General features: G+C 40.2%; 1 protein-coding gene across 19 annotated transcripts in view; it reads right to left on the reverse strand.

The window, feature by feature from the left end:
- MICAL3 (microtubule associated monooxygenase, calponin and LIM domain containing 3) overlaps nucleotides 1–27,966 on the reverse strand; it is a 174,563-nt gene that overhangs the window by 70,277 nt on the left and 76,320 nt on the right. For 11 of the 19 annotated variants that reach the window (XM_041484416.1, XM_041484431.1, XM_041484422.1 and 8 more), the window contains exons 6-23: nucleotides 27,772–27,927; nucleotides 27,142–27,242; nucleotides 25,893–26,150; nucleotides 25,205–25,320; nucleotides 23,805–23,931; nucleotides 23,195–23,288; nucleotides 21,915–22,062; nucleotides 20,325–20,521; nucleotides 19,327–19,439; nucleotides 18,778–18,840; nucleotides 17,884–18,057; nucleotides 16,779–16,871; nucleotides 11,279–11,374; nucleotides 9,146–9,202; nucleotides 7,200–7,304; nucleotides 4,627–4,734; nucleotides 1,956–2,063; nucleotides 1,128–1,314 (exon numbers count right to left, since the gene is read on the reverse strand). In XM_041484416.1, the coding sequence (XP_041340350.1) occupies nucleotides 1,128–1,314; nucleotides 1,956–2,063; nucleotides 4,627–4,734; nucleotides 7,200–7,304; nucleotides 9,146–9,202; nucleotides 11,279–11,374; nucleotides 16,779–16,871; nucleotides 17,884–18,057; nucleotides 18,778–18,840; nucleotides 19,327–19,439; nucleotides 20,325–20,521; nucleotides 21,915–22,062; nucleotides 23,195–23,288; nucleotides 23,805–23,931; nucleotides 25,205–25,320; nucleotides 25,893–26,150; nucleotides 27,142–27,242; nucleotides 27,772–27,927 (2,301 nt within the window). The remainder of the gene's footprint in view (nucleotides 1–1,127; nucleotides 1,315–1,955; nucleotides 2,064–4,626; nucleotides 4,735–7,199; nucleotides 7,305–9,145; nucleotides 9,203–11,278; nucleotides 11,375–16,778; nucleotides 16,872–17,883; nucleotides 18,058–18,777; nucleotides 18,841–19,326; nucleotides 19,440–20,324; nucleotides 20,522–21,914; nucleotides 22,063–23,194; nucleotides 23,289–23,804; nucleotides 23,932–25,204; nucleotides 25,321–25,892; nucleotides 26,151–27,141; nucleotides 27,243–27,771; nucleotides 27,928–27,966) is intronic. The other 8 variants (XM_041484429.1, XM_041484428.1, XM_041484433.1 and 5 more) reach the window with 6 other exon arrangements.

Here is a 27,966-nt window from a genome sequence, read left to right on the forward strand (position 1 = left end):
CAGCAAGTTTTGTAATGATAGTCTTTTCTCCTTAGTCTATCAAATACAGAAAATAAGTCATTACTGAATCTTCAGTAACTACTGATACAACACTAACACTGACTTACCTGTACTCATCTTTAATTTTCCATGTTTTCTGTATAAACAGAACTTAGCTTGTAATGACCTATTATCAACAACCCCTGACTATGAAGTGCCTATTTTATTACATCTAAAATAAACACACAGAGTTGGACAGCTCTGGTATCTTCAAGAAGAACAAGCTGACCGCATTTCTCTCCAACTTGTTATTTTCTCTTCAAGTGGTATTAAATACTCAGGAGTTTTATTTAAATATTGTCAAATGAGGATAGTAAAAGGTCTAGCCTTCAAACTCAGCCTGTAAAGCTTTTTCAAGTCTCCAGTTATTACGTGTTTCCCTGCAGCTCTTAATGATGCCCTAAGTTTAGAGCTCATATTTTTCAGATTCTGGTCTGCCTTAGTGTGTGACTTTGAACTTTATATGAAATGTTGGCAAGTTCTCTTCACAGCTGAGTCAGACAAAACCATCCTTTTCCAGCCCCAGAACCAAGGACACCGTTGTAGCTTTGGGCACAAAAGTGTGAACAGCGAATTGAGGAGAGCAACCTGGGAGGATGGGAATTCATAACCTGGAGCTGTAGTTGGACAATTAACACCAATATGGAAATGGACCAAAACTTAGAAAAGTGTCAAAACTTGTGACCAGCTGTCCAACACCTGAGTCTGAAGATGAACTACTGTCTCAAGTGCCTTCAACCCAGACCCAGAGAAACCAACAGCTTGGACCCCCACAGTCCATCTTGGGTGGAGCCACAGCCAGGCTCTTGTATTGCCCAAGGTGTAACCTTTGAAGGCCTTTTAATAAATACCTCCTTTATTCCTTTAACTCTGTCTAGCCCCTGTTCCAGGGAGCCCCTCCAGGCATCACTATGATGTTGTATTAACTGCTATGAATCTGGCTGCTCTGCTGCCGCCATGACCCAGCCACAGGAAATCCACGAAGTTCCAACAGCCTGAGAGATGGTGTCTGGGGAATGGAAACTACCCTCTTCCAAATAATTTTTAAGCGACAGAAGGGCCTGGTGAGCAGAGGGCCACTCCCTTACCGTCCTCGATGTCGTAGGCGTAGGAGGACAGGCGCAGCGTGGTGGCGCAGTACTCGCACTTGAAGCAGCTGCGGTGGAAGAACTTGCCCTCGGCACTGAGCCTCTCCATCACGTAGACCCGCTTGCGGCAGAAGTAGCACACGTCGCTGCCTCCCAGGTTCTGGGGGAACTCCTTCTTGAGCGAGCCCTGGACACAAAGAGGGATGGGTGAATTTGTGTGTGTCCAGCCCCACTGAGATCACACACCTAGGTCATGTTTTCTCTTCGTTTATGTGGATACGGGAGCACCTGTATGCTGCTGCAGTTCTCGGACACAACTCATGGTTTTAACCAGGACACCAAAAACTAACCTTGTTGTCCAGGAAAAAGGATCCTAGGATGCTATGCCTGCATATATCAGGAGTAAAACAAGTTCTAGGTAGATGAGTGGACACCAGTACTATCAATGATGACCCTGAAATCAGTGACTTAAGGAGGCATACGAAGAAAGGCAAAACCATCAGAACACCCGCAAGCAGCAATTCTTAGACCGACGTTACCAAAACCAGTGTCTCCTCCAGAAAGCAGCAGTGCAGAAATGTTATGAACAGTTTCTCAATTCATTATGCCCAGTCTTTGGATGCTGGCATTAGATTAAAATATTTGGCAATGGAAATGAGGACAGGACTGAGGATGGATGGAGAAAGGGAAACAAAAATCTCTCACAAAGCTACGACAGATTCCATCAGTGGTGTAACAAAACCCACAAAACTGGTGGACACTCACAAAACTTGAGATCTACACAGCATCTAAGCACAAACACACGTCATCTCTGGCACATCGTCTTACCAGTTCCTTCTTGTCTAGAAGGGTTTTGGGTTGCTCTTTCCTTTGAAGCTGATTGGCTATCTGCTCAGCCAATGAGCTCACTCCGCCTGTGTACATCTTTATGTACTTCTACCAGATGGGTTGAATAAAATAAGAGTAATGTGAGAAAAGAAAAAAGAATAAAATTAAAAAAAAATAACTAGAATGATGAGAGGTTAGGTGGTGAAAAGGTGCAGAGAGGTCAAATCATGCCAAGACAGTGGACAAATAAAGTGACAAGTAGTAATAGCAAAGCCAGTGTCATCAGAAATCACCAGTACAGTCCAGGATCACCTGTAGGAACAGACAGGAAGGCTTGCATTTTGCTTTTTTAAAGTGTTCCAGAAATACTATGATGATGAAGGGAGCAGATCTTGTTTTCATCTATGGGGTATTTTGTCCCTGGAAACTTGAGTAGAGACAGTTCTAAAAGATAAGCCTAAATATAGGTTAGATTTTGAGGCTCCAGGTAAAATTGACATCAGAAACAAAGATTTTTTTAGAAGGCATGTTACCAAGTCTAATGCAACATGCTGATTTACAACAGTATATTTGTGTACTTTGCACCTGGAAAGAATTAATTTACAGAGCATTCACAGAGCAGGGAGAAGCCCTTAACTACAGGACTCAGTGATTCAAAAGTATTAATTCTTCCAGTGCTAAAAATACACAGAGGTTTATATGGAAAAAGATGGAAGAGCCTTCATCCAATGCATTAAAGCCATACCTGCATACATCTGGAACATATATTTGTTCAACCCTGAACACAGCTTTATGACTTGGCTTTTCTCCATCATGGGCACAGACTGACTCCAAAACTCTGGATATCTAAAAACCCTCCAGTATTTTCAGCAGTCCAGGCAAGTTGGCTGTTACCTTAGATGGTACCAAATGAGTGTCTGCAAGCCAAATTCCATCACTGCAGAAGTGGAGAAAGTGTTTTTCACAGGAAACACAACCACTGGCAATAATTACATGGTTAAGAAAATGAGGTGGTTACATCCATGTTAGCTCAATCACACTGCAAACGCCACAGATTTGACTCGGAGCAGCAAGGAGCACGCCAAGCAACTTCCCCTTTCCACACTAAGCAGCATTATGAATGTTTCTAGCTGGATTCTTAGCTAATATAGGATCAGAGAGCCACTCAGCTTCTAGCAAGTGTGAAATGCCAAGGATAACAAAAGGAAAGTTGTATCTTAAAACCCCTTTTACTTATAGCAAAACTTGCTTGAAGCATAGTAGTCATTTCCCTCAACTAATAACTAATTTAATCTGTGTGGTTATCAGCCTTTTAGGAATGTTTAAAACCTTCACAAGTTCAGACATGAGAACAGCAGGAAGCATCAGAGAAACTGAAATTCAGCACAGAATGGGTACTTCTTTGAGGAAAAAGATTATGAAAATGGAGTGCTCAGCCAGAGATTACTGCTGCTGTCACTACAGTCCTAATTCCTTAAGCTCTCTGTCACTGCAGTAATGAGGGGAGGGTTTATTTCTACACAGAAAGAATTTATACCTGTCTACTGATTCCATTCCAAGAGATGGAACATTTGCAGTATTTCTACATGCAAGAAATAACAAATTATTTGTCTTTGAGTCTCCCACATTCCATGTGTTTCCAAGTTCCACACACATATGTGTAGAGTTGCTTTTCAATGACATATATCTTATCAAACATTACACTTAAAATGGTGTTCACTTCTAAAATTTTCTTCAGCATTGATTTTTAACTGGCAATCATAATAACTTGGCCAAGAGTTTTCCATTTCCTCTGAATGATCAGAGCTTTTGAGGCTTTTTGAGTTTTCTTAGAAAAGAAATCAAGCATTTCCAGGGGAAAAACTTCCTTTTAGCTGAACCAGGTTTCCCCAATCAAGTTTTGATTTGAAACCTTCAACTGCAGATCCTTCAGGATCTTTAAAATTTTACCAGCATGTAAGAAGTTCCATGCTAAAAAAATGAATGTTAATATTAACTCACAGTACCTTGGACTATTCGGTGTGAGAAATTTACTTGCTGAATTTTTAATTTGGGCTTACATGTTTCTGATTTGTTTTGCTTTTTGCCTACAAATTACATCTGGCCTAATTATGGGTATTAAGTGAAGCATTTTCTCTTTCTTTCCATGGTCTTCAAGACATACAGCATTCTGCAACATTTTCAAAAGAAGGCAAAGAACCTGCTCCAGCTTAGGTCAAACCAAGTTCCTGCTGTTTATGTAGGACAACTGTAACTAGTTCAAATTCTCACTGATCTTTCAAAAAGCCAAAGCACTTTTTATTTCACGTTGTCCATTAATCACGTATGCACATTCTGTTTAGCCCAAAACTTCAACAAAAGCAGCAAGCAAAACCAGAAAGCCTCACTGCAAAGCCAGAAGGACTATCAGTGCTCAAAACCCCCAGTTTGAGTGAGAGATGCACCACAAACTTCTCACAGACACCAAATGTTAAAACATTTAGTTTCAAACTGCTTTACGGCTGGCAACACCCGAGCTGTGCCAGGCACAGGCTGCCTCTGGCTTCTCCTTTGTGCACAGATAAGCACAGAGGCTCTGCAGGTGAAGCAGTGCCAGCCTGGCTGTGTCCTGTGGGTGTCCTTGGCAAGCAAAGGCAGCTGAGTGCACCTGGAGCGCTCAGGTGAGGGCTACCTGTCGGAGGGAGTCGGAGGAGGGTGAGGAAGGGCGGTTGGAAGAGCGGAGGCTAAGGGAGAGCTCCCACTGGTCAACAAAGAATCGGCGAGACGGCTCCGTCTCGGGCTAAAACATAAAATAAACATCAACACAATCATACATGTGCTCTTCTAAAAGAGAAGAGAAAATTAAAAACCCAGCCCAAGACTTTCTGGCTACCATCAAGAACAATGTTTTAAGGACTCTTACAGGAAAACTTTGAGAAAAATACCCAGGGTATCTTTACTTTCTCCCTAGCGAGGCAGAGTAGTTATTCTAAATTTGCTCTTTATTAGGTTTTACATTATTTAGGACCATTTGGAAGCAGTTACCTACTTCCACAGATGTCCAACCTCCTGTAATTCAACCAACTAAGCCACTGGCAAAGACCCCAAATCAATTTCCTCTGCTCCTTCTGTATCTCCCATTGTTCTCTATTACTGGCCCAAGGCACTAAGATCATCTTTCAGGCCATGTGAGACCTCTTCTACATTTTAACTGCATAAACCAAAAGTCTGCTCTCCTGGGGAACAGAAGAGAAAGAAGTTAGCTTGTACGTATTTCCAGTAATTAACAGCAAATTTCGAACCTAAAATTTACTGTAAACAGATTAGAAACACTGAACAAAATAAAGAACGCATCAACATAAAATAATCTGCTGATCTTCATTATCAAATGGCAAAGAATAAATCATAGACTGAGAACCTGCATCCTTCTGAAACTGGTTCCTCAGAGGAGAACCCAACATTTAGTCTTCTAATACGTCCTTGTCATTATCTCTACAGAGGATTATGCCCATCTCCCAAGAAATGCTTCATAAAAGTAGGAAAAAAGTTGGAATTATCAGACAAACAGCACTGGAAGAAACTGTGTATTCCTAAAAATTATAGTCTGGAAAGAAAAAAAAATATGCACATTACAAATAACTGGCTTTCTTTGAAAAATAAACTATGGTTTTAGTTATAAAAAGGAAAACTAAATGTCATGTAACTGCATGACCCATGAAAACAGCTACCTCTAGCCACTTGGCATAGGCTAACCTCAAGATTAAATTTACTGAGCAAAACGCAAAAGAGCTTGGCTTTCACAATTTCCCCAATTTATGGAAATATAATTGTTCATATAAAAATTTTCTGTACATCAGTATTTAATCAAGTTTCTTCTCTGAAAATGTCCTTACTTTGCTAAGCTTTCTCTTTCTCAGTATTTTTCTTGTTTTCTTCCCTTAAGTCCCACATCATAATCCATCATTGCTTGCAGTGTTCCAACATCTGTTTCCTTTTTCCTCTCTGCCCTACCCACTTTGTTTTCCTCTACTTTGTGTTCTCAGTCTCTCCTCCTTTTCAATTCTGCACGATACAGAAATTAGACAATTTCAAAAATAATTTCTATCTTTGCATCTCCATGCTCAGAAGGAGCTTAAAAATTGCCACAGAGCACTGCAAAAAGTAGGAGCAAAGTATTTCAGTCTAAATCTTCGTTTCTGTGTCATCATTTTAACTGAATAAGGAAATGTACATGAGTATTGTGGGCCTTGCTTGGGATATTAAGTCATGGCAACCATTAAGAGATGCCATTATGTTTAAAGTAGTCTTCTTATTCAGGCCTCCACAGCTAAAATTTCAAATCCAGCCAAAGGTTTGCTGTCCCTTCTTGGAAAACAGCTTCTGTTTTAGCCATCAGAAAAAGATGGAATCCCAAAAAAAACCCCAGCAATGGGAAACGACCTAGATGTCACAAAATTCTTTTTAGTAGGGCTTGCAGAAGTTATGCCCACCAGCAGAAGTTCGGGGACTCTTTATGCTCCAGCTCAAGACGACAGCTTGATTTGGGATGGTTAACTCAAAACAGTTAAGTTACGAATAAAATCACTTCTGTAGATGGTGCTTTCCAAAAAAGCACTCTGCAGTTTGCCAAGCACTGCTGAAGATAACTGAAAACAGAGAGCAACCAAAGAAACCACAGTTCAAACTGGCATGCTCCCATAGCCCAAAGACAACAGACTGGAGAGAAAATTAGGCACAAAAACGAAACAAAACAAAACTGTACACTGCAATCAAAGACAATCTGCACAAACTTCCAGCTCTACCACTGGAAACAACTGCACAGGAAGGATGAACACACAAGTAGTACTACAGAGCCAGGGATTAAGCTTGGAAAATGTGAATATTCTTGCTTCCAGAAGCAAGTAAAATTTCTGAGCAACTGACTGCTAAATGACCACTGTGAGATGGCTTGATCCAGAGCCCAGGTGGTTTTCAGCATTTATTCTGAAGTTTAGTGGCTGCTTTTTACTTCATTGCTTACATTCTGTTTTGAGGAACAGAAAGGGTTGCTCACCAAACAAGGAGACAGCTCAGAAAAGGCAAGTCAAATAAAGACACTACAAATAAAGACAAAAATAGTCTTGATGGTTGTTTTAACCACATGACTGTAGAGCAGTGGCCATCATATTTTGATGGGTTTTTTTTTTCTCTCTCTGCCCCAAAATTTCACCTGTACCCAGAATCCCCCACTGCTCCAGGACACCAGATAGGCAGGGCTGTAGTCACCTGATGCCTCAGTGCACGTCTGGACTCCAGGAGGGCAGCCAGCTGACATGCCCTTTGCTCAATACTCATGGGCACTTGGTCATGAGAAAATAAACGAGGAGATCTCTGCGAGACGAGGAAGGAGGCAGGATGTAAACAAACCAGCACAAAAACGAATGGACACCAAAATGCCAGCCAAAAGGTATGACATTCACATGCACAACAGTAACAAAAGCTCTCATGTGAAAACTGGAGTTTTCTTCCCCCAGGATCTGCTTTTCTAATGAAGTGCTACATTTTGACCCTCAGGGGCAAGAAAAAAAATGGTTACATTAATTGTTATTCACAACTCTTCCTAGGACTGCTGCAGCCAAAATCAAACAAGCACATAGCCTTTCTCTCTGGCATTACCATCAAAATATAATTTTAAAATGTGGCTTTATCATGCACCAATGGCCTTATTTGTCAGTCTATTTCCCCATAATTCTGCATTCTCAAGGACTTCCTTTAAATTTCTCAATCTGTACTTATTTGTTTCTTAGATTTTGTGTACAGAAACATTTTTGGGTAATGTATTTCGGTTCTCATAAAGAATATATTAATTTCTTAAAGATGGTGGTATATGCAAAGTAAATACTCCACATGCCAAAGAGAGCATGTTTAATGAGCCTGTCTAAATAAAGCAAAGAACAACAAAATCAAACACTCACAGAAGCTGCCAGTTTTACTTATGCAACTTCACTGTCCTACTTGTTCTTATTGCACTACCATGTCAATACACCCCAGGCACAATATCTGACACCTCTGCTATTCTGGTCTTTCATATCAGTGTTCCTAAACTGTTGTGTGGTGCACTGGGTGACATGAAAAAAGACCTGGCAGGTGGCCTGCTATATAAGTCAGGACTACCACTGCAGTATCACACAGCCTTCAGCTAATTCGTTTGTGGAATACAAAAGTAAATGGACAGGAACTACAAACGTACATCAAGAAATCTGAGGCTTGATCTGTCAAGAATGCCAGGGTGCTGCTCTGTATTACTAATTGTCCTCCAATGCAGAACAGAAAATTGGGTTGACACCCAGTTTACAGGAAACACTTTTCCCATTCAGATGTATTAATGATACTCTCTACTTTCAAGCTGCTTTCTGTTCCACCTACTCCTTCCTACTAGATCATTTTCACTAAAACTGGGGCCTGTTATGAAGCTGTGGGCTTCTGTGCCATTGCAGACACGTGTATTCATTTTATACTGCCTGTCAGAAAACATTCGGCCCACAAGAGGCTTTTGTTAGAACACATTCTGGAAGTTGCAACAGTTTTATTGCTGGCTCCCATTTATGACTTAATTCATTCAAAGCCTGTACTGGAATGTCAATTAATTTGTCAATATGAATTCAAATCAACCGGTCCTTTTGAGTGCCTATCTTTTATTTTCCCATGCTTCTGTATAATACTGAGCCATTCAGACAGACTGTTGAATATTTCATTGTTAAGAAGGCTTCAAAGTCTCTATACTAAATAATCCCTCATCATTTTTCCTTTTACTTTGGCCTGTAGGAGGCAAGATGGAATGCCAGTTGTTTAACCATCCAGAAAGCAAGCGGTGAACACAATGCAACCATGTTCGCATCAATTAGCACAAAACATAACTCTTCTTGTTCTGCTACAGCCACAGCATACTTCCCTAAAGAGGTGTAAGAGACAAAGAAGAATGAGAAGAGCTCAAGTGCTTGACCTAGGGCAAAATAAAAGCATATAGCAAACTGCTGAAGAAGGCTTGTTATGCATTTGTGTGGGTGTCACAGGAAGGATTGCTCCTGACTGACTCTCAGCAGTTCCAGCGTGTTAACAGCAGCATTAGGATAAGTGTGCTTCCCCACCCGCTGTATTTGATCTCTGTATTGCACACATCCACCACAGCTTTGTGTCATCAGCACCCATGCCATTTGTTCATGCTTTTTTACCCTTTCCTGTCTGGGCCTCAGCTCCCCGGGATAGCCAGCACCAGGTTCCCTGAATCTCTGCAGGCAACAAATGATGAGCTTAAAAACAATCACAGACCAACTTCCTAATCAGAACACATTTTATCTGATTTTTCTTATGATGCAGGCAGAAAAGAAGCCACAAGAGCAGAAGTTTATTAAGAATATTCTAAACCTCGCAATAACAAGTTGGCTCCTGTAGAGAATTTTTTTTAAAGTATATATTCATATTAGGTCTATAAACAAAAACATAATACTAAAATGTAATCAAATTAGTGGAATAAAGATGGTAAGACACTCGGTATAACTCATACTGTGATGTTAGTTCAGAGGAAGGAGATGGAGAGTTTAAAAGAAGTGGCAGAATAAATGCAGTAGAAGAGTAGAATTAAAGGTTTGAAAAGACATCAGTATAACATGGATACAGATCCATCTGACTTGCTATGAGACCTGGGCCAAGACAATTTTAGGGGGAAAAAAAAAATTATTCCTAAGGAAAAAGAATGCCTCCAAAAGCAGATTACTCTAACATCAGTTCTGTAGGACAGAGGATAACAATTCCTCAGTTAAAAGAAGGAAGACTTCCATAAAACACAACATAGAAAATGGTCAAAATACACTTGGCAGTAGCTGGCCTTCATGACTGAACTAGGCAACCAAAAAGACACAGGACAAACAAACACTTGGAGAGGTGACAGAAGGAAAATATAGAGCTACAAGATCCTTAGTGATCCTTAGTGAAAACAAATACCTCTACATGGAAAATGAATCCCACACTATAGATTAGAAGGTAAAACTCAGTATTTAACTGCCTTAGTTTCTCTATCTGTAAGGGTGGGGAAAACCTTTCTTCTTTCATAAAATGTATCCAACAAAATTTTCAAAGGATTTTGACAGGAGGCAGGCAGCTAGCTATCACATCATCTGACAATATTACACTGCAGTGTAAATGCGGGTTTTGCTCATGAAAAGGTCTTCCCTCACCCATTCTACCTAGATGTCCTCTTCTATATCTTTCTTGAGAAGGCTGCTGTTCACAGCGTGGCAGAAAATCAACCCCCTTTTTGTCAAGACAGTTTAAAATGGGATCAGTAGGCAGAGCTGATCTATCTTGCAGATGCAGACACCACAGAATGAAACAATGTGTGTCCTGGAGGCTGACAATAATTAGACCAGATAAACTGCAACATGTAATTAAAATTGGAGAAATCAGCAATAAAGCAAATCAAACTTTCTGCCAAAGAATGAAACTTTTCTACTCTGCTAAAAGGTAATGCTCCTTTACAGTTTCTAGGCTCAAGAGCTCAGCCAAGAAAGCTCAGCTTCACCTCTGGGGAAATTACTTTGTACAATCCTTATGTGATGTCATGACAGCTCTATGGGACTGCAACTGCCTTTTCAGGACCTCTAGCTCAGGATTGATCAAGAAGTGGATTTGAAAGTAGGAAAACAAAACAGATAATTTTAAAGGAGACAACTCAAAGAAGCACAATGACAATATACAAGAAGACAGAAATACTAGAAGGATTTCAGGTAATATATAACTGGGACAACAAATATATGTGCAGAAACATCTGGATGCACATTTATACAGTGTGCTCAGAACAGCTCTCACTGCTCCAGGTTCAAAGCCAGACTGAGACAAAAGCCTGGTGTGGGAGAAACAGAAGGACCACAGTGGACATGTGAAGACCACTACAACACTCAAAAGCTACTTCAGATAAGCGGAATCCTATAAAAGTTTCATGGATACAAGAGCAAATTTTCAGTCACACCTATTTAAACAGAGAGTGGAGGTGGAACAAAATTTAATTTTCTTTCCCTGCATTACTCCAAACATTTAATTTCTACTTTGCTGCATCTCAAAGGTGAGAAAGGGTACTGTAATAAAAAATCAGCCTACAGCAAAATCTCAGTCTCCAGTGGAGACTCTTCATGCTTCCAGTGAGTTAATGCTGCCCTATCTTCCTAACCTAAGAGGTTGAGAAACCCCCATCAGCACCTGAAAGAAAGAAAACTGAAAGTGTATTTGTAAATAAGCTGTTTGGTAACTGAGCTAGTCACTTGTACAAGCAGCAATGAAGAGAAAGGGACAGAGCATGCAGAGGGAATCACCTGCTGCCTGGGATACGATGGAGAGGAGGATGGAGTGGAAGAAGAGAGCATGATCACTTTTTTGGGGCAGGTCCGAGAACGTTCCTTATGCCTCATCTTTTTTTAAAACAGAAGAAGAAAAAAAAATCATAATAATGGTAGAAAAGAGGTAACATTACCAGTGGTTTGGTGAGACAGGGCAAAATGCATGAACTGAGACCATGATCCTAAGCTCACACCTCTCTCAAATTAGCCAAAGCCACAGAGTATCTGAAGCTGAGAGATCCCTTTTACCCAGAACCACACAATCACAATTGATTGACAGTGAACACAGATTTGTATCACTCAGCAATTAAACCAACCTTTTGAGTCAAGGTCTTACAATCAGTTAAAGGCAAAACTTGGAACTCTCCATACCACAGTTGGACTGCTCTCTTTGCTTCATGAAAAATTACTTATTGCCGAGCCTTAAAATGCTTAAAAATATCCATCCTGTTGACCTAGTTACTCTTGCTTGCAGCTCATTACTAATACAATTCAAGTCTCAGTGTTCTGCTCCCAGCTCCAGATCCCTCCTCTCTAACTTATAGACATTACAACATCTCAGGCAAGCTAAAATGTACTACATTCTATGACTACATTCTATTAGAACAGAAATCCAGCTGGTTTATAGATAAAATAGAGCTGTATTTAATAGTCTGCCTATTACACAATGCACATACATGTCCTCAGTTTATCACACCAGAAAACATGCTCTTCTAGTGCTGAACTCCTTGTCATGTAGGGATTTTCTCCACTATTTCTTCTTTATTAATGAGCCTTCAGCCTGATTTTTCTTTTCCTGCTGAGTTCTCACCAGAGCATATCTGGAAATGGTTGCACTGGGAAAAAACAAAATGCTGTGTACCCAAAGCCAGTGTTAGACAAGTCTCTAAAAAAACTGCACGTGGTACAGAGATATTGCAGATGTTTATTACTGCCCTTGGAGATGAGCTGGCACTAACATCTGTTTGGGTGCTCTCTTCCATTTCAACAAAAGATAAATAATACACTCCTCTGTCTCAAACAGATGCTAAAAGCAGCTTAAACTGAAGCATATGACTCTGCAGTGCAGTGGATGAGGAACATTTATACGTTTTAAAAGGCTTAGCTATGAAGTCACTCATTTCTAATTGAAAGCATGGCAATGCTCTCAACCACAGAGCTGCTCATGGATTTTCATCTGTCCATGGCCAAGTTTGCATTTCAAATGTTAAAATTTTCACAAACTTGCTTATTTTTCCAAGGCTAATCTCAGAATATAATATTGGATGAATGCATGAAGTACATGTTCTGTCAGTCACCCAGCAAAATGCATTTCTGAGCACACAACAAAAAGGATGACTATAGGAAAGCAGAAAATAATCAGCATATTTAAATAAAAAATTTAAGGGAAAAAAGCAGTATTTGCAGAAGTCAGTGGTGTTTTAAGTTCTCTCCTGTTGAGGTTTCAGCTCTTGCTGCCAATGGTCATCTCAGTCATCGCTTATCTTCAAAAAACACAGTTCCAACAAAATTACTGCAGTTTGCACTACTGCCCTTTGTCACACTTTAGGGAATGGTCTCAAAAGAATAAGCAGCAGATGTCCAGAGGCAGAAAAGATGTGCACCAAAAGACATGGGATCTCCATTTTACAAGTACAAGTACATTTGTACATTTTACAAGTACCTTTGTACACAGCAAACATGATTTAAGCCTATGTATGACACGCAAAAGCTGTTGCTGACAAGAGACCTACAGAACAATAGAAGACTGCTGAAGGCTACAAGATGAAGGTCTGGAAATCCAGGGCAAAATTCAGTTTAAAAGGCTTGTCTCTCACATCATGCCCAGTCAGATCCTCTTCTGGATAAACCGTATGGCTTTCAATGGCTTCATGATCCTGGATGAGATGCTCTTTCCCAAAAGCAGCCAAAATGGCTCAGAAAGCATAGAGCACATGATGGAAGATGTGCTTATACAAGCAGGCATTCATTTGAGGAGATTAACCACCACACCATGAAACACAATCCAGCCTTTGTAAGTGATATTACCATCATATTAAAAAAAAAAAAAAATTACATTTCCACTGCGCACATTCACTTCACAATATCTTCGTGCATCATTAGATGCTGCTGTGGTGCTCATAAGAACACAAAACCAATTTTGACAACAGAGGTCAACAACTTAAAAGTGTAACTCAATAAATTCAACTTTATAATCCAATTCACAAGGGATGTTGGCCACATAAAATGCTGTGAGAAGCAGATTGGTGAGGTTTTTAACCCCTTTGCTCTTTGGAAGGTATTGCCTTTCTAAGAGAGACAGCATTAAAAGTCTAGTGATGAAAGTAAAAACTGCTTCAGAACAGTTTCCACCAGGATTTCACTCTTTCTAAGAATTCTCTCTTAGCAAGATACCTCTACCTCACCTATACAACACACAGAGGTATCCTGCCTTACAAGCTCAAGGAAACTGCTCACCTAATACCTTAATTCACGGGTAAAGCAAGATTCTAGATTTAAACTGGTAAGCAAGTACAGCTAAGGGTCTCTATCTGCCAGATACCAGCAGGCAATACCCCAAGGCAGATGCCAATTTCTCATCTGAACTCTGGGTCCAACCCAGATAATTTCCTTTGCAACTCTCTTCCTTGCAACCACTCTTATGCTTTTGCAATCTACTTTCCTCTTCCATGCAGTTTCCAAAAGACAGGAAGAACCAAACCTGTCAATCATATAACTGCCCTTCTCCCAACAAGAGGATCTCAACTTCATTTTGCCAGCTACTAAGAACATCAGGCAACCTGTGTTTTCACTCAGTAACATCCCCCCCTCCTCCTTTGCTCCCTTAGGAGCTGCTTTGCTCCTCTTCAAAGCACTCTCCACTAGAAGGTAATTGCTATGTGATATATTCAGTCAGTAGCAGAAATTTCTGCTCATGAACTTCAACACCTGTTCCAAAAGAGAAACCTTTTCAAAAGCTTCACAAACAGCTCTTTCTAGCAAACATATATCATCCCTAAAGAGCTTGTCAGAAGGAATAGTAATCATTTACAGCATGGGCAGTGACAAAGTTCTGGAATGGCCTGCCCAGGGAGGTGGTGCAGTCACCATCCCTGGGTGTGTTTAACAAAGCCTGGATGTGGCACTGGGGGCCAGGGTTTAGTTGAGGTGCTGGGGCTGGGTTGGACTCAATCATCCTGAAGGTCTCTTCCAACCCAGTGATTCTGTGATTGGTCCTGGTATTCAGCAGCACTTCTCTGTTGGCAGTGTGTCACCCAGGGATGAGCTACAAACCCAGAGTGACCAATGTCACCACAGAAGGCCAGTCCAGCACCATCAAAAGGTGCAGTCTCACATCTATCAGGTTCTGCCTGCCAAAGCAACCAGAACCAGAAATCTCAGCAGCCAGCTGAGGTACTGCTCAAGCAACAGCTTCCTGCAGGAGGGGTTTTCTGTCCAGGCTTGGCAAAGCTGGCTGCTTGGCTCAGTGGCCTCAGCTGGTCTCTGTTCAGTCAAGAATAAATGGCTCTGTGCACGTCCATGGCTTTTAAATAAAGGTAACCCATATTCTTCCCTTCCCCAGGCAAGCAGTAAGGAACCTTTGGAACAGGGACCCTATCAGTGGGGTTTTGAGCCTTCTGTATCTTGCAGACTTTGCATCCTTGAGACCCAGTTTTGTACTTCTTCATTACAAAAGCACTGCAAATCCTGCAAGACATCTGGACCCAGGAAACAATAATCTCCTGTTGATGCAGTAGAGCCAATCAAGTAAAGATCATCTCCATGTGCAACACTGAGAGGGAAATAATCCGTTCAAGGCAATCACTGCCAGTGTTGAAAAAATAATTTAAATCCTCTGAAAGTAAAAATGTTGCAGAAAGATTTTTCAAAGATATGCCCTACACTCCTATACAGAGATGCTACCAATGTCAAGGAAAAGCAGAAGGATTATTTCTTCCTTTTTTAAAAATTTCTTAAAAACCAAAAAAACTGCTCTCTGGTGAGGAGAAAAATCTTCAATAAAAACAGGAAATAAAACTTTGTCCTTTTTTTTTTTTCTATCACTGACAAAATAATGACAATAAGAACTTCTGTATTTCACTATAAAGGCCTAATTATAAAGCCTTCATAAACTTTCAGTAACAGGTTCAGATAGAAATCTCAAGAGTGCAGGAATGTGACATCTTCCAAGTGCTAAAACAGAAAGATAGCCAGTGCAATCCAGTTTTTCTTTTTCTAGGACATAATGTAAGCAGTGCTCATCAGCTCACTTAATTTTGTTCAGCTTTTTTTGCTTCAGGATTTTTTTTCCTGCCTTAATAAGTATTCTTGAGAAATAAAATTTGCCTTAATTATGAATTATGTGAATCCATCTCAAAATGCTCATTAGCCTATAAAGTTGATTTTGATGAGACAAAAGTTCTTCTGAACAAACACTGTGTCAGGAAACCAAAGCATCCTGACAATAATTCCCCTGGGCTTAGGTCTTCTTCCTTGAAGAGAAATCTTCTAGATCAGGGCATCAGTCATGACATGCAGCATTAATTGTGCTGAATGCCTCAGACACAAAGATCGCCATGAATCCATATTCATCAAGAGCAGTGAATTTCCAAAGCAGTGTCATCTTCTTCCTCTTGAAGTATGCTCTTCCTCCAAAGCATGCTCTGATTAAACTACAGCCAGAGAGAAGTAGATGTCTCTCCAAATTATGGCTGTCAGCAAAATACCTCTGAGGAGGCCATTTGCACAAGGAAACAGTGGAAGCAGATGAAGCCAGTGAGGTAAGTGTCCCTAAATGCCTGAAAAGATCATCTATCAGAAGCTTTAGTTTTGGAAAGCGCATGGCTGAAAGAAAAACAGCAGCAATGACAATGGCCCAAAACATTGGAGAGAAAAAAAAATTTGATACCAGCTGATTTTTCTGCTGTTGGTCCCTATTCTGTGGAAGAAAACCTAAAATGTACTGAATTCACAGTAACACAGGAGTCTGCAAAGCAACAAGTGTGGGAAGCTGGCAAGGAAAGCTGCATTAAAGAAAGGGAAACCACAGGCAGGAAAATCTCCTGCAACTACAGAACACTTAAGATTTCACATAGGAATAGAAAAACTGATAAACAATTTTACTACTCATATCAAGGAAGAGCTTATCTATGATAAGGCATCTTTACCTCATGAGTTTCCATAATTGCTTACATGTTTCCTTCATTTCTAACAGAAGAATCTAGAAATTCTATAGCAAAAATTTCTGCTGCAACATCCATGAAAGTCTTGGTAAGTTGAAACTAGCATAAGAGGGCAGGGAAAAATTGATTAAATATTTTTGAAACATTAAACCATACATTATCCATACCAAAGGGAAATGTTGACTTTATTCACTGCAAGTTATTTAAAATAACAGACTCAGACAAGGTGCTGGAAAAGGACTGGCTTAAAAACACAGCAGTGATAGGTGGTGTTGGGTGAGGAAATGCACTGTAGTGAGAATGAGTTTCTTTACCTGTTTCCACTGGGGTATGGGAGCAAGCCGGCCCTGCTCTCGTCTGCTGGATGGCTGGCTGTGGCCACGCTCTTGGTAAGGCAGGACAGGTTGCTGCATGCAGGTTGTAGGGAAGGTGGGACCAAGGAGGAAAGATAAAATAGTGAAGGAAACTCAAAGAAAGCCATAGGAATGGAATACAGAATAAGACAAACAAACATTTAAGAAAAAAAAATAGGCTAGGGGGAATTCATTTAGCAAGTAAAATATAAAAAGGAAAAAACCATCCAAAAATGGGAAATTTCACATATTTTTGGACCTTTCCTTTCATTTCATTGCTTCTTCAAATCATTGGCTGAGTATGCCAGCCAATGTGCGGCAGCTGAAGAAACATTTTATTGTGTGGATAGACATGGCCATTCTGATTATGTTACACCACAAATGCTGATATGTAGTGTGGCAGAGACAAACTTGACCTGGCTTTCAAGCAGCCAGCTCAGGTCCCACTCACGATGTGGCCATGGCACAGAAATTGGCACAAGCTGTGGGGATGTGCATGCAGCAGAGCAAGGACTCTGGCACTTAAACCACACTGAGCCTCATCCTGCTGACACTGCACTGCCAGCAGCAGCTTGAAGTGACTCAATCTAACTTCAAAGACAACTAGCCTGCAGTTGCAGCACTTCAGATACCATCCTGGAGAACAAATGAGCCTCACTTGGAATGACACAAACACTCTGATTGCCAAGAAAGTCCCAGGCATTTATCTGCTGCACATACACACACACACACACGTACAAAGCTTAATCACAGTTCACAAGAACAAACAGATGTAACCTGATATGAAAATGTTCAAATCAGAAATCAAATGGTTGTTCTTGAAGAGCATAAGCAGAACATTCCTGGAAAGTTTTTAAAGGCAATAGTAGTTATAAAAGAAACTCAATTGCTGGTCTTCTCCACCCTGTACTTGTAAATTTTAAGCTTTGGGCAAACTTCACTCTTCTCTAGAAGAACCTTTGAAGTAGAAAAGCAACACTAACATCCAGTCTTGAGGAATGCATGCTATCCTCCATGGTTTTCATCTACAATTCCAAAACAAAAGGGTTTATTATCCATCTCCTACCTGTCTTCGTAAGTTTGAGGATGGCACTGGTGCATTCTCTTCAAACTTGGCCAGCAGCTGGGTTGCCATGGACTTGACTTTGTTCTGATTCCCAATGGCAGCATCAATTCTCCTCTCTGTCAGGGCACTCACCAGTGTGGGCCTTTCTTCTCTGTAGCTTCGTGGGAGGTCCTCCTAACAATCAGTGACAGCAAAATTTAACAAGATACAACCAGACCACCTTTTCCTTTCTACCCCTTTGCTGTGAAAAGTCTCTTACACTATAGATAACAAATCTCTTAGACTCACTTGAAAGCTCAGATTTTAATTTCCTTTGGCAAGTCATCAAATGTTCTGTTAAACTTTACTGATCTTCTCCATCTTATTTGATACCTACCAAAAAGGCCTCAGCTGAAACACCCTTGTGAAGCCCTTGACATAAACCAAAGGCTCATCTTCAAACAACAAACCCAAAGCATGGAATTTTAATTCACCTGTACCCATGTGGCTACAAACACTGAAAGACTGCCTTATGGCCATACTGGAAATGTTTGTGCTTTTTGCACAAACCAAAGTTAAAGTTTAAATATGCATCAAGCTTCTGACAATGCCACACGACTTCACTGAGAAGCTTTGAGTGTTGATGTCCTCACCAAACCACAGCAATTTGCAATCAATACAGAACATCAGGGAACTGCAACATTTCATTTGTTATGTAGTATTCTTTCATAATCATTAGTAAAATATTTGCATTAAAGGTACCATGAAAGTGTAACCTCTGAAGAAGAATTAAATTTTATCTTAAAAATCCTATATAATCCCTGCCTGGATATTAAAAAAATGAAAGAACTGAAGTGGGGAAAAAGGTACCTACCATTTATTTTGCTCCCTGACATCTCTCACTGTAATACTTACATCCTCAGATTGGCTGGTTTTTCTCCTCTTTCCTGCACCATCCAGTTCCTTTTCTTTTTTGTCCTGAAAACAGGAGGAGTAGGGGAAAGAAAACAAAAATAACTCTCATACCTCTCTGAACTGCGATAAGTGTCATCAGTGCTCTTAATCAGTTTAGTTGCAAATCTTATTTAATTCCCTTTTGCTCATTCTCCATTTGTTTACGAAAAGAGGTTTTTTCCTAGATACTCCTTAGGGGGATTGCAACCTTCAACTGGACAATTCTTCAACACTTTCAAATCATCAAAAACTGAGCAATTAGCTATGTTCCAAGAGAAAATATATGCCCAAATACTACCACAAGGCTAAGCTTTTAAGACTGAAATACACCTCTGAGAGTACATACTACAGATGTAATTTTGCAGTCATAAATGTCAGGTATTGTCCCATACCAAGAGCTGGTGAACACAATCTCTTGCAGACTAACAAACACAAACACCTGCATTTTTAGCACCATGCTTGGACAGCAGCCTGCCAGACCCGAGTGCTCCCAGGGCTCTGCCTGTTTACCTTGGGAGTGCGCTTCCGAGAGATGCTTTGTCCCAGTTTGCTGAGGAAGGAGATGGGAGACTTGGTACTGGCAATCAGGGCAGCCTTTTCTTCTGCATTCAGCTCCAGGGCATCTGTTAGTGACAACAGGCAGAACAAGGGAATGCCATGAAGTTGATGTGGTGCTGTTATTAAATATACAACTGAAGGACTCACTGATTACTTTTAATATAGCAGTCTTTCTTAAATTCTCTGTACAAAATATCTAATGTCTAGAATTAACACCTTTCTCAGCTATGCTGCTTTTTCATTTTGCCCAAAGCAGTTCTTTCAGAGTTTATAATCACCCATAACAGATGCTGTGTTTACTCTATTTACTTTTACATTTTACATGCTCATTTTACATGAGCATCAGTATTCTTAAAAAGAGTACAGAGTTTTAGAAATAATACATGATACATACTATATTTTTAACAGGCTATTAAACCCAATTTTTTCCCCTCACCAAAGAGATATATGTGAATTAAGATCATCAGCAATAAAGAGCTGTAACAACATTATCAATATTTAAAGGCTGTCCATATTGATTTGCATTAGGTAATTACATCTTTCAGTTCTGATCAAAGATGTTTTGCTCCTCAGTGGCCTGGAGTTAGTCTCACCATTCACAGGTGATAAATAGGTATAAAACTCAGCTGGTGTTTGGAAACTACCTATTCAAAAACTACTAGCAAGGCACAGTAATAGCTAAGAGAAACAGTAGTAAGAAAGTACAAAACTTATCTAAAGTGAGTTGAGAACTTTTGAGGACATTATTGTATATTAACTCTTTATTTTGCTCCTGGTGTTGCTAACATGGTCTTTATCAGCACCAGTAACAAGTCAACATTTTGTAATGGAAAGCTACAGTAAGTAACTATTCAATGTGCTCATGCAGAAGCAGCATGAAGGCAACGGAAGCACACACACTCACCCTGGAACAGTCTTTAAACCCCACAAAAGTGCCCCAAACTGCTTACCACTAGAGGGGATGGTGTCTTTGAACATCTCATAGAACTGTGTGAGGTACATCACCATGGACAGCTTATCTGGCTCTCCAACAGATGCCATTTCCTTCCCAGTCATGATGGGAGAGATCCCAAACTCTTTCTCAGCGATGTCAAAGGCCAGTTGGTTGTTCTTCTCCACATCGTGCTCATCCAAGGAATCAAAGTCTCTGCAAGGGACAAAAAGAGGCCTTGCACTGAATGAAGTAGAAACCAGTCTTCTGAAAGAACTCAGACATCCTTTTTTTTTTTTTTGTTTTCCACTTAAAATAATAATGTTCTTCTCCACATCGTGCTCATCCAAGGAATCAAAGTCTCTGCAAGGGGCAAAAAGAGGCCTTGCACTGAATCAAGTAGAAACCAGTCTTCTAAAAGAACTCAGACATCCGTCTTTTCTTTTCACTTGAAATCTTAACTTTATTTGCCACCAACATGGCAAAGTTGATGCTACTTAACTACAGTGAACTTTAGCTCAAATATATGCTTTTAAAATTTGTTTGCTCTCCCTAAACACCTGGACTTTTCTTCTTAAAAAGCATTTTCCTCTGAAAAACATCTCCAGTTCCTTCTTTGCTGAATGACTGTATGTTGTCCCCTGCATAAAATCTTCCGTGTGCTTGGAACTAAATTAAATCTTGACTTTCTCCCCTTTTCTCTTGACTGATCCATATTTTTGTCCTCCTGGCTTTCCCCAAAACTTGTGTAACTACATAAAAAAACTACAGCTTGTAGAGAATTACATGAACCATTTTAAAAGCTGTTTGAACTCTCCACAAGCTATAAAGTTATTAAACAGTGTAGCTCGGGTTCACTCAAGTACACCAATACAGAAGTAATTCAGTGCATATGGACTGGAATAACTCCACAATTTTTCAGCATGTTTTACAGTGGATTATGTCTTCAAGTACAGCTCAAGAATTTACTTTTTCTAATGTCCCTTTGGGAAGTTGGAGACATTTCAGATTGAAGTACCAGAGTCTTTGCTACCATCACTTTTTCCAACCAGTGTTTTCCCATTCTAGAATCTGGGCACTGTTTTACCCAATGTTTCAATGAAGAGGACACCTCTGCCATTAACCCAACCAAGTCAGTGTGCAAACAGCAACAGTCTCTTAATTTAGGCTGTGGGTCACTACTTCTAGAAAGAGCAGACTCAAAGTCTTTAGAAAGAGCTGCTTTGTTAAAACAGGAAATTCATAAAGGACCGTGCAGAGACTTGTTCACAAGAGATTTAACTGAAGCTGTGAACTGTTCCTTACTCATGTCACACATAAAATCTGTCAGTCAATAATGCTTTCCAGTCAGTACCAATTTGAAGCTTAATTCTGCCAAATCATCCAGAAGGGAAAATGACAACACATTTATTTTCAAATTCATCAAGCTATCATGACCTTCCACTCTGCTAGTGAATCACTGGATGTTGGTTTCTATCAAGTTTAATTGAATTCATTTCAATCTATTTCTTCATAAGTCACAAATGCACTGCCTCCAACTCCATATTATTAGTTCCAAACACCACTAATTTCCTGCTCTTCCCAGTTATGGAAGCAGCCAGTTACTCACATTAAGTCTGGACGGTATCTGTGGATAATGGCACACAAAGCTAAGCCACTTTTCCATGACATTGTCAGATCTGTCACATTAACACCAGCATATCCATCAGTCTGCCTCTGGCACCAACTGAGCAATTTACTAGAGCGAGCTACAGACTCTGTAAAAAAATAGCACATTTAAAAAATAGAAACGAACAACAGCTCATATTCTAAGTACAACACAACCCCCATGAATCAACAAGCAAAACCTTAATATGAAAAACAAGCTCCTTCTACAGTGGGTAATGGAGGACAGGATTCTTATTTTCTTTTAAAAATACTATCAATATCTATTTTGAATCCAAGAAAGTATTTTTAATTTGCTGAAAAGTAATTATCTAAGTTGTAACTTGCCAGACTTTTCACCCTAGCTATTGTAAAAGAGCCCCAGGAAATATAAAACAGTTGCAAAGGCTTGTTAAATATGATCAAAAGGACATACAGTAGCAATGTAGCTCAGAGATACTATTTCTAGTGGAAGAACAGACAAATGTACTTCTGTAACTTCTTCTTATCCCTTGAAAACTTTCCTTTAAAAGCACTGACCTATGCTGACCTTGTCTTAGCAGAAGATCTGATGAGATGGTAGCCTAAAGGGACATGGCTGCAGGGCAAAGAGCAGAGACTACACAGCTATTCAGCAGTGAAAGGGAGGCTTAGCAGCAAAGAGCTACTCTGGGAATCCCAAAACACTATCTGGGCATCCAAGACAAGCCATGCAAAGGGAAAAGTCTGACACACCCCTCAGGGTAGAGACAAGCAGACAGCTACTGAAATGCTTATCACAAGGCATCTAGCTCTCAGAATAATGCAAGCAAAGTGAGGTTTCATTTGGTTAAGAGATGAGACAAAGAAAAGGAAAGCAGGAACATGCAAGACTGCACAAGCAATAGCTTCTGATACATTTGTATGAGTTCTGACTCTACTGTTAGAGTGAACTCAGTCCAGCCTTCTGCACTTTAAGGCAAGGACATTGTTAGAGATAAAGGAGGTGAAAAGAACTGCCTATACAAACAAATATGCTTAGAAAATTAACAGCATTATAAAGCAAGTGAAATTAGGCAAACAAAAATAAATTCCCATGCTAATGGAAACTGGAAAAATTGTAAGCTCAGACTGTTGACAAAACAATTACTGAGTACATTTTCTAAATTAAGAGAATGGTTAAAAAATATCCTACAGTCCTGCTGCTCTCTAGTTCCTGCACTGATCCAGCTCTAGAATACCAAAAGGAACAGGACAGCAGCCTACCATTTCGAGTCAGCTTTGGTGTCCTGGAGTTCACAAAGTTCTCTATCTCCAGGTGAATGTCTTTCAAGTCTCCTGTATTATACAAGTGGCGTACCTAAAATCACACACAAAAACATTTAAGATGATCAACACATGCCATGCACCCCAGATACACACAAAAATAACCAGAAGAGAATAAGGAAACATCCCAAGGTACAAAAAGGAAGATAAGTACATGTAGCTAGCAAAAATCCTACCCCAAGAACCTCACAACAGCAAAGATCAGCTCATTGGTGCTAAACAGTCCAGCTACTGCTGCTGCTCAGTGGACACCAAATTGCAATGACAGACTGCTAGACTGGATTATTACAAAGAAAATGCACATGCATACGTAGAAAACACAAATTTATAGGTTTCCTGTATCATTATATCGCAGTTAAAAATATTAAAATCAAACATCCTAAAAAGGAATTTGTTCAAGTACAAAAGTCTACTCTTGACTGATTCAACTGCCTTTAACTTCTTCCATGCTACACACACATCACTCTCTGTTCCCAAAACACTGGCACAGCTTCACCTGAGGAAAGGCACTGCAGATTGCAGGCACTCAGGAGCACCATTTGTGATTTACCTGCTGTGGCCTCAAGAAGTTGACGTTGATATTGGGATATCGGGTGGCAGGATCAATGCTGTAGTGGCTGAAGTTTTTACTCACGTTCTCTGGGGTGGTCTGAGGCAGCAGCCTATAAATGCTTTCCCTTGGGAAAATAACACAAAAAAAAAGTTTGGGGTTTTGTTTTGGTTCATCATTTGTTTTGTTTAGGCTTTGTGGTGGTTTGGAGTTTTTGGTTTGTTTTGGTTGGTTTGAGGTTTTGTTCTGTTGGATTTTTTTTTTTTTTTAAGAGATGCATCACTACTACTATGGTTAAGTAAACTCTGCAGAGATAAACATTCAAATCAGAAATCTAACCACTTCAGACACTGCATAGCTAACAATCAGCATAACCATATTAAAATCTACACTTTAATATGACTTCAGAATTCCAAAGGAGGGAAGAGAACAATACACTAAGCGAAACTGAAGGGGCTGCTCGGTACAATAAAGACACAGGAAGGGTTCAGGAAGAGGGCCCACCAAGGGGACTGGAGCATTTGTCCTGTGAGGAGAGGCCAAGAAAACTGAGTCTGTTAAGCATGTGGAAGAGAAAGCCCAGGGAAGATGTTACTGCTGTCTGAAGTGGCTAATGGAAAGGTGATGAAGTCTGGCTTCAACAGCAACGTTATTTTCCTCGCTGTTTTTTTAAATTCAAACAAGTACAATTTTAAGCATGAATTGTGCCATTGTGCAGTTTTAGAAACTATACTACGGTTCCTGATGGTCAGAACCTGCAGTTGCTGAAGTTTAAAACAGGACCTAAAAACTGTTGCTTTTACTCACTCCATCTTCTAATTATCCAAGTTCTGATCTCCAAGAGAGCCCCTTGAGTCACCAAAACCACACTCAGGCAAAGCTGATTAACACATCAAGAATGCAGTACTTCAAAGGACACAAGATGCTGTTTGGCTTACATGAAACAGAGTGACCAAGGACAACATGAAAGATAGCAAGTCACAGCTTCCTTACAAGGAAATAATAAAAAGTATTCACAAGATAATAGGAGACAGCAAGAACTTTTGTATCTGGTACTTAAAAGGCACCTACATCTTCATCTGCTTTGCCACTGAAGGGCTGGTGACAGGCTCACTTTGTCCATGCAATGTCAATAAGCACCTAAAAAAAGATTCCTCATCTAATCTTTTAAAACTAGGACCAGGAATAGCAACATTTCTTACTCTTCCGTATACTTCAGTTTATCAACTCCTTTGAAATTTTTTTCTTTAATTGAATTATGCCCTCATGCATTCTCTAAAAGCAGTGAGAGTCTGTATCTCCCATTCTGTCTACATATTTGTACTAAAAGAAACTGTAATGAATGATGTGCTGTTGGAGGATTGGATTAGAACTGTAAATGTATTCACTTTCTCCATTACCTCTCTGCAAGGACTTCCAAAGGACTGGCTCCAAGCGACCAACTTCGTACCATCCAAGCAGAGTCCATTGCAGCCAAAAATCCCCTGGCTATTCCAGTTCCCATTGGCCAAAACGGCTGATATTACAGGTTACCAAAGGGGGGAAAAAAAAAGCAGAGAAAGAAAAAGTATCACTTAGGGAAAATCTTGGAGAAGCATCAAGTACATATTCAGGCAGTAATCTGCTGGGAAATTATAACTCAGTAATTAGCTTCAAGCTCCACTCCCACTGGGCTAGAGGAAACCAGATGTACAGTGAACAGCTCACAAGCTCTCCCAAAGCCAGTGTCCCTCTATTTCCAACTGTAATTCATAGCCTGGGGTGCCTTAACAGCTTCTCTTCAAGACAGTACTTTTTTAACCAACTACAAAATGCTAACTACTAGCAGGCCTACAGTAGGTTCTGTAGAGAGTCAACAAGAAGCAGATGGAACAGACAGAACTTCAGAAAAAGCTCTGCACACATTTTCTTAAGCGCAATCATTACCACGCTAAAAATTCTGTTTTCCCAACACTCCCACCCTTCCTTCTAACCTCCCACTTTATTCTATAACAAACAGCAGCTCTCCTTAGAGTGCCTCTCTGTCAGGCAGCACGTATCTCAGTGCTGGGTGCAAAGGTTTGTGCTCATTCAGAGCTGAACACGAACCTCCAGGAGGCTGTCCCCGACCAGCGCCACGAGGAGCTGGTGGCCGTTCTGCTCGCGCACCAGGGCCGCGTTCTCGGAGGCGTACATGCACGTGAAGTCAAACATGGCCACGTCGGGTTGCCCGTAGTGGTTGATGGCAAAGTCCAGAGAGGGCAGCTGCTGGTTAGTGGAGAAATCTGCTGCTTCCCTGGCATAGTTCAGCAAAGCCTCCTGGTCCACGTTCTCCCGGGAGAGCAAGACCTCTGTGTCGGCATGGTCCTGCCAAAACCAGCAAAGTTAAAGTGTCGTGGTCAAACCCACAAGTTTGTTTTAAGATTGGTATATATTGTAGCTGGCATTAAAATTCTGACAAATCTACTCATACAAATTTGCCTTCTAATTTCTTTCATTCCTATCTGTGTTAATGCTTCCAGGAGAAAATCTGTTGTATTTGCAAGGTGCCCTGTGGCAGGAAGGAATGATGGATCTGACTCCATGTTCTCAGAAGGCTAATTTATTATTTTAAGATACTATATTATATTAAAGAATGCTATACTAAACTATACTAAAGAATACAGAAAGGATACAGACAGAAGGCTAAAAAGATAATAATAAAAAGTCGTGACTCTTTCCAGAGCCTCAACACAGCTTGGCACTGATGGGCCAATAAGCCAAACAATTCACATGAAACCAATGAAACAATCACCTGTGAATAAACAATCTCCAAACACATTCCACATGTGAGCACAACACATGAGAAGCAAATGAGATAAGAATTTGTTTTCCTTTTTCTGAGGCTCCTCAGCTTTCCAGGAGAAAATCCTGGGTAAAGGGATTTTTCAGAATATATGACTGTGACAAAAATCTATAGATCTTTTATTGCAAACAGTAATCATCCTGCTTGCACTGCTGACTGTGAAAGGGCTAAGAAACTTTTGAGCATTTTTCATTCCCATAAAATAAGGGAAGCTCATCTAAACTATTAAATGTTCCTTTAGCATATTTTATCTTAGCATGAGCAAAACTCCCAAATCTACAAAAGACAAATTTGAAAAGGGCAGGTTTTGTAACACTCATCTGATGGTTTAAAATACTTCAGAAGGGCATTAACTGCCTTTTAGAACAAAATTACATTCATGTTCTAAAATAACAACTGTAGAAAAACATTATGTGATGGAGGAAAAGCACATTTTCCTACTTTCACGTTACCAAAAGTAAATTGTCACGACAATTTTAGCTTACAGAGAATACAGGAGAAGGTAATACTCACATGCCGTATCACTCCTTTATCCAGCAAGCTCTGCTTTTTGGCAGTCATGACAAAGTAGTGTGTATCATCCTTGTAGTAGACAATGTTCTCCAAGTCAATGCCTTGTGACAGAACAAAAGACATGGTAATGAAGGAACAAGTTAGGAGTTATGTGCAACAGAAGTTCTGCCAGAAGAAAGTAAATTGAAACTGCATGGTTATAAAGAGAGAAAGCCAAGCAACTTTCTACCATGCTCTGGCTGACTTTAAAATCTGACCTGTCAACAAAACTATAGCACATTTCACCTGCATAAAGCTACCTCTTTTTAAAAATCCATTGATCATCACTCTAAGGTTTGCATTCAGATGTGGAGTGCCAAAAGCAGAACTCTGGATTCATGACCTCTTCCCATTCAGGGCTCTGATTTCCTGAAAACCATAAATTCTCCACTTCTGAATCAAAATAACACACATCTGCTTTGTACAGCAGAACAGCTACAAAAATAGGGAAGTCATATTTCAGAGGCAGCACTGACTGCCTTGCACAAGATGCTTGTTTCTTGATTAAACACACAACTCTGAGCTGCAAAATTGTAATTATAAAAACAAATAGTTCATATTTCACTGGAAATCTGTCAAGTGCTGGCAAACCTGTGGCATCCCGGAGATCCTGGAAGAACTTCTGGTTGAAGATGAAGGCCACGCCGCTGATCTCTTCTACTTTGGCTTCAGCTGTGGTGTTGCGATTGATGAAGTTTGCTGTGATAGCAATTGCAAGTTTTCCACGGAATTCCTTTCGGCGAAACCCTGCAGGAAGGATAAAGTGGCAATGCTGAAAAGCAAACA

This window comes from Pyrgilauda ruficollis, unplaced genomic scaffold (assembly GCF_017590135.1).
Source record: "Pyrgilauda ruficollis isolate IOZ18807 unplaced genomic scaffold, ASM1759013v1 scaffold66, whole genome shotgun sequence".
Lineage (NCBI taxonomy): Eukaryota > Metazoa > Chordata > Aves > Passeriformes > Passeridae > Pyrgilauda > Pyrgilauda ruficollis.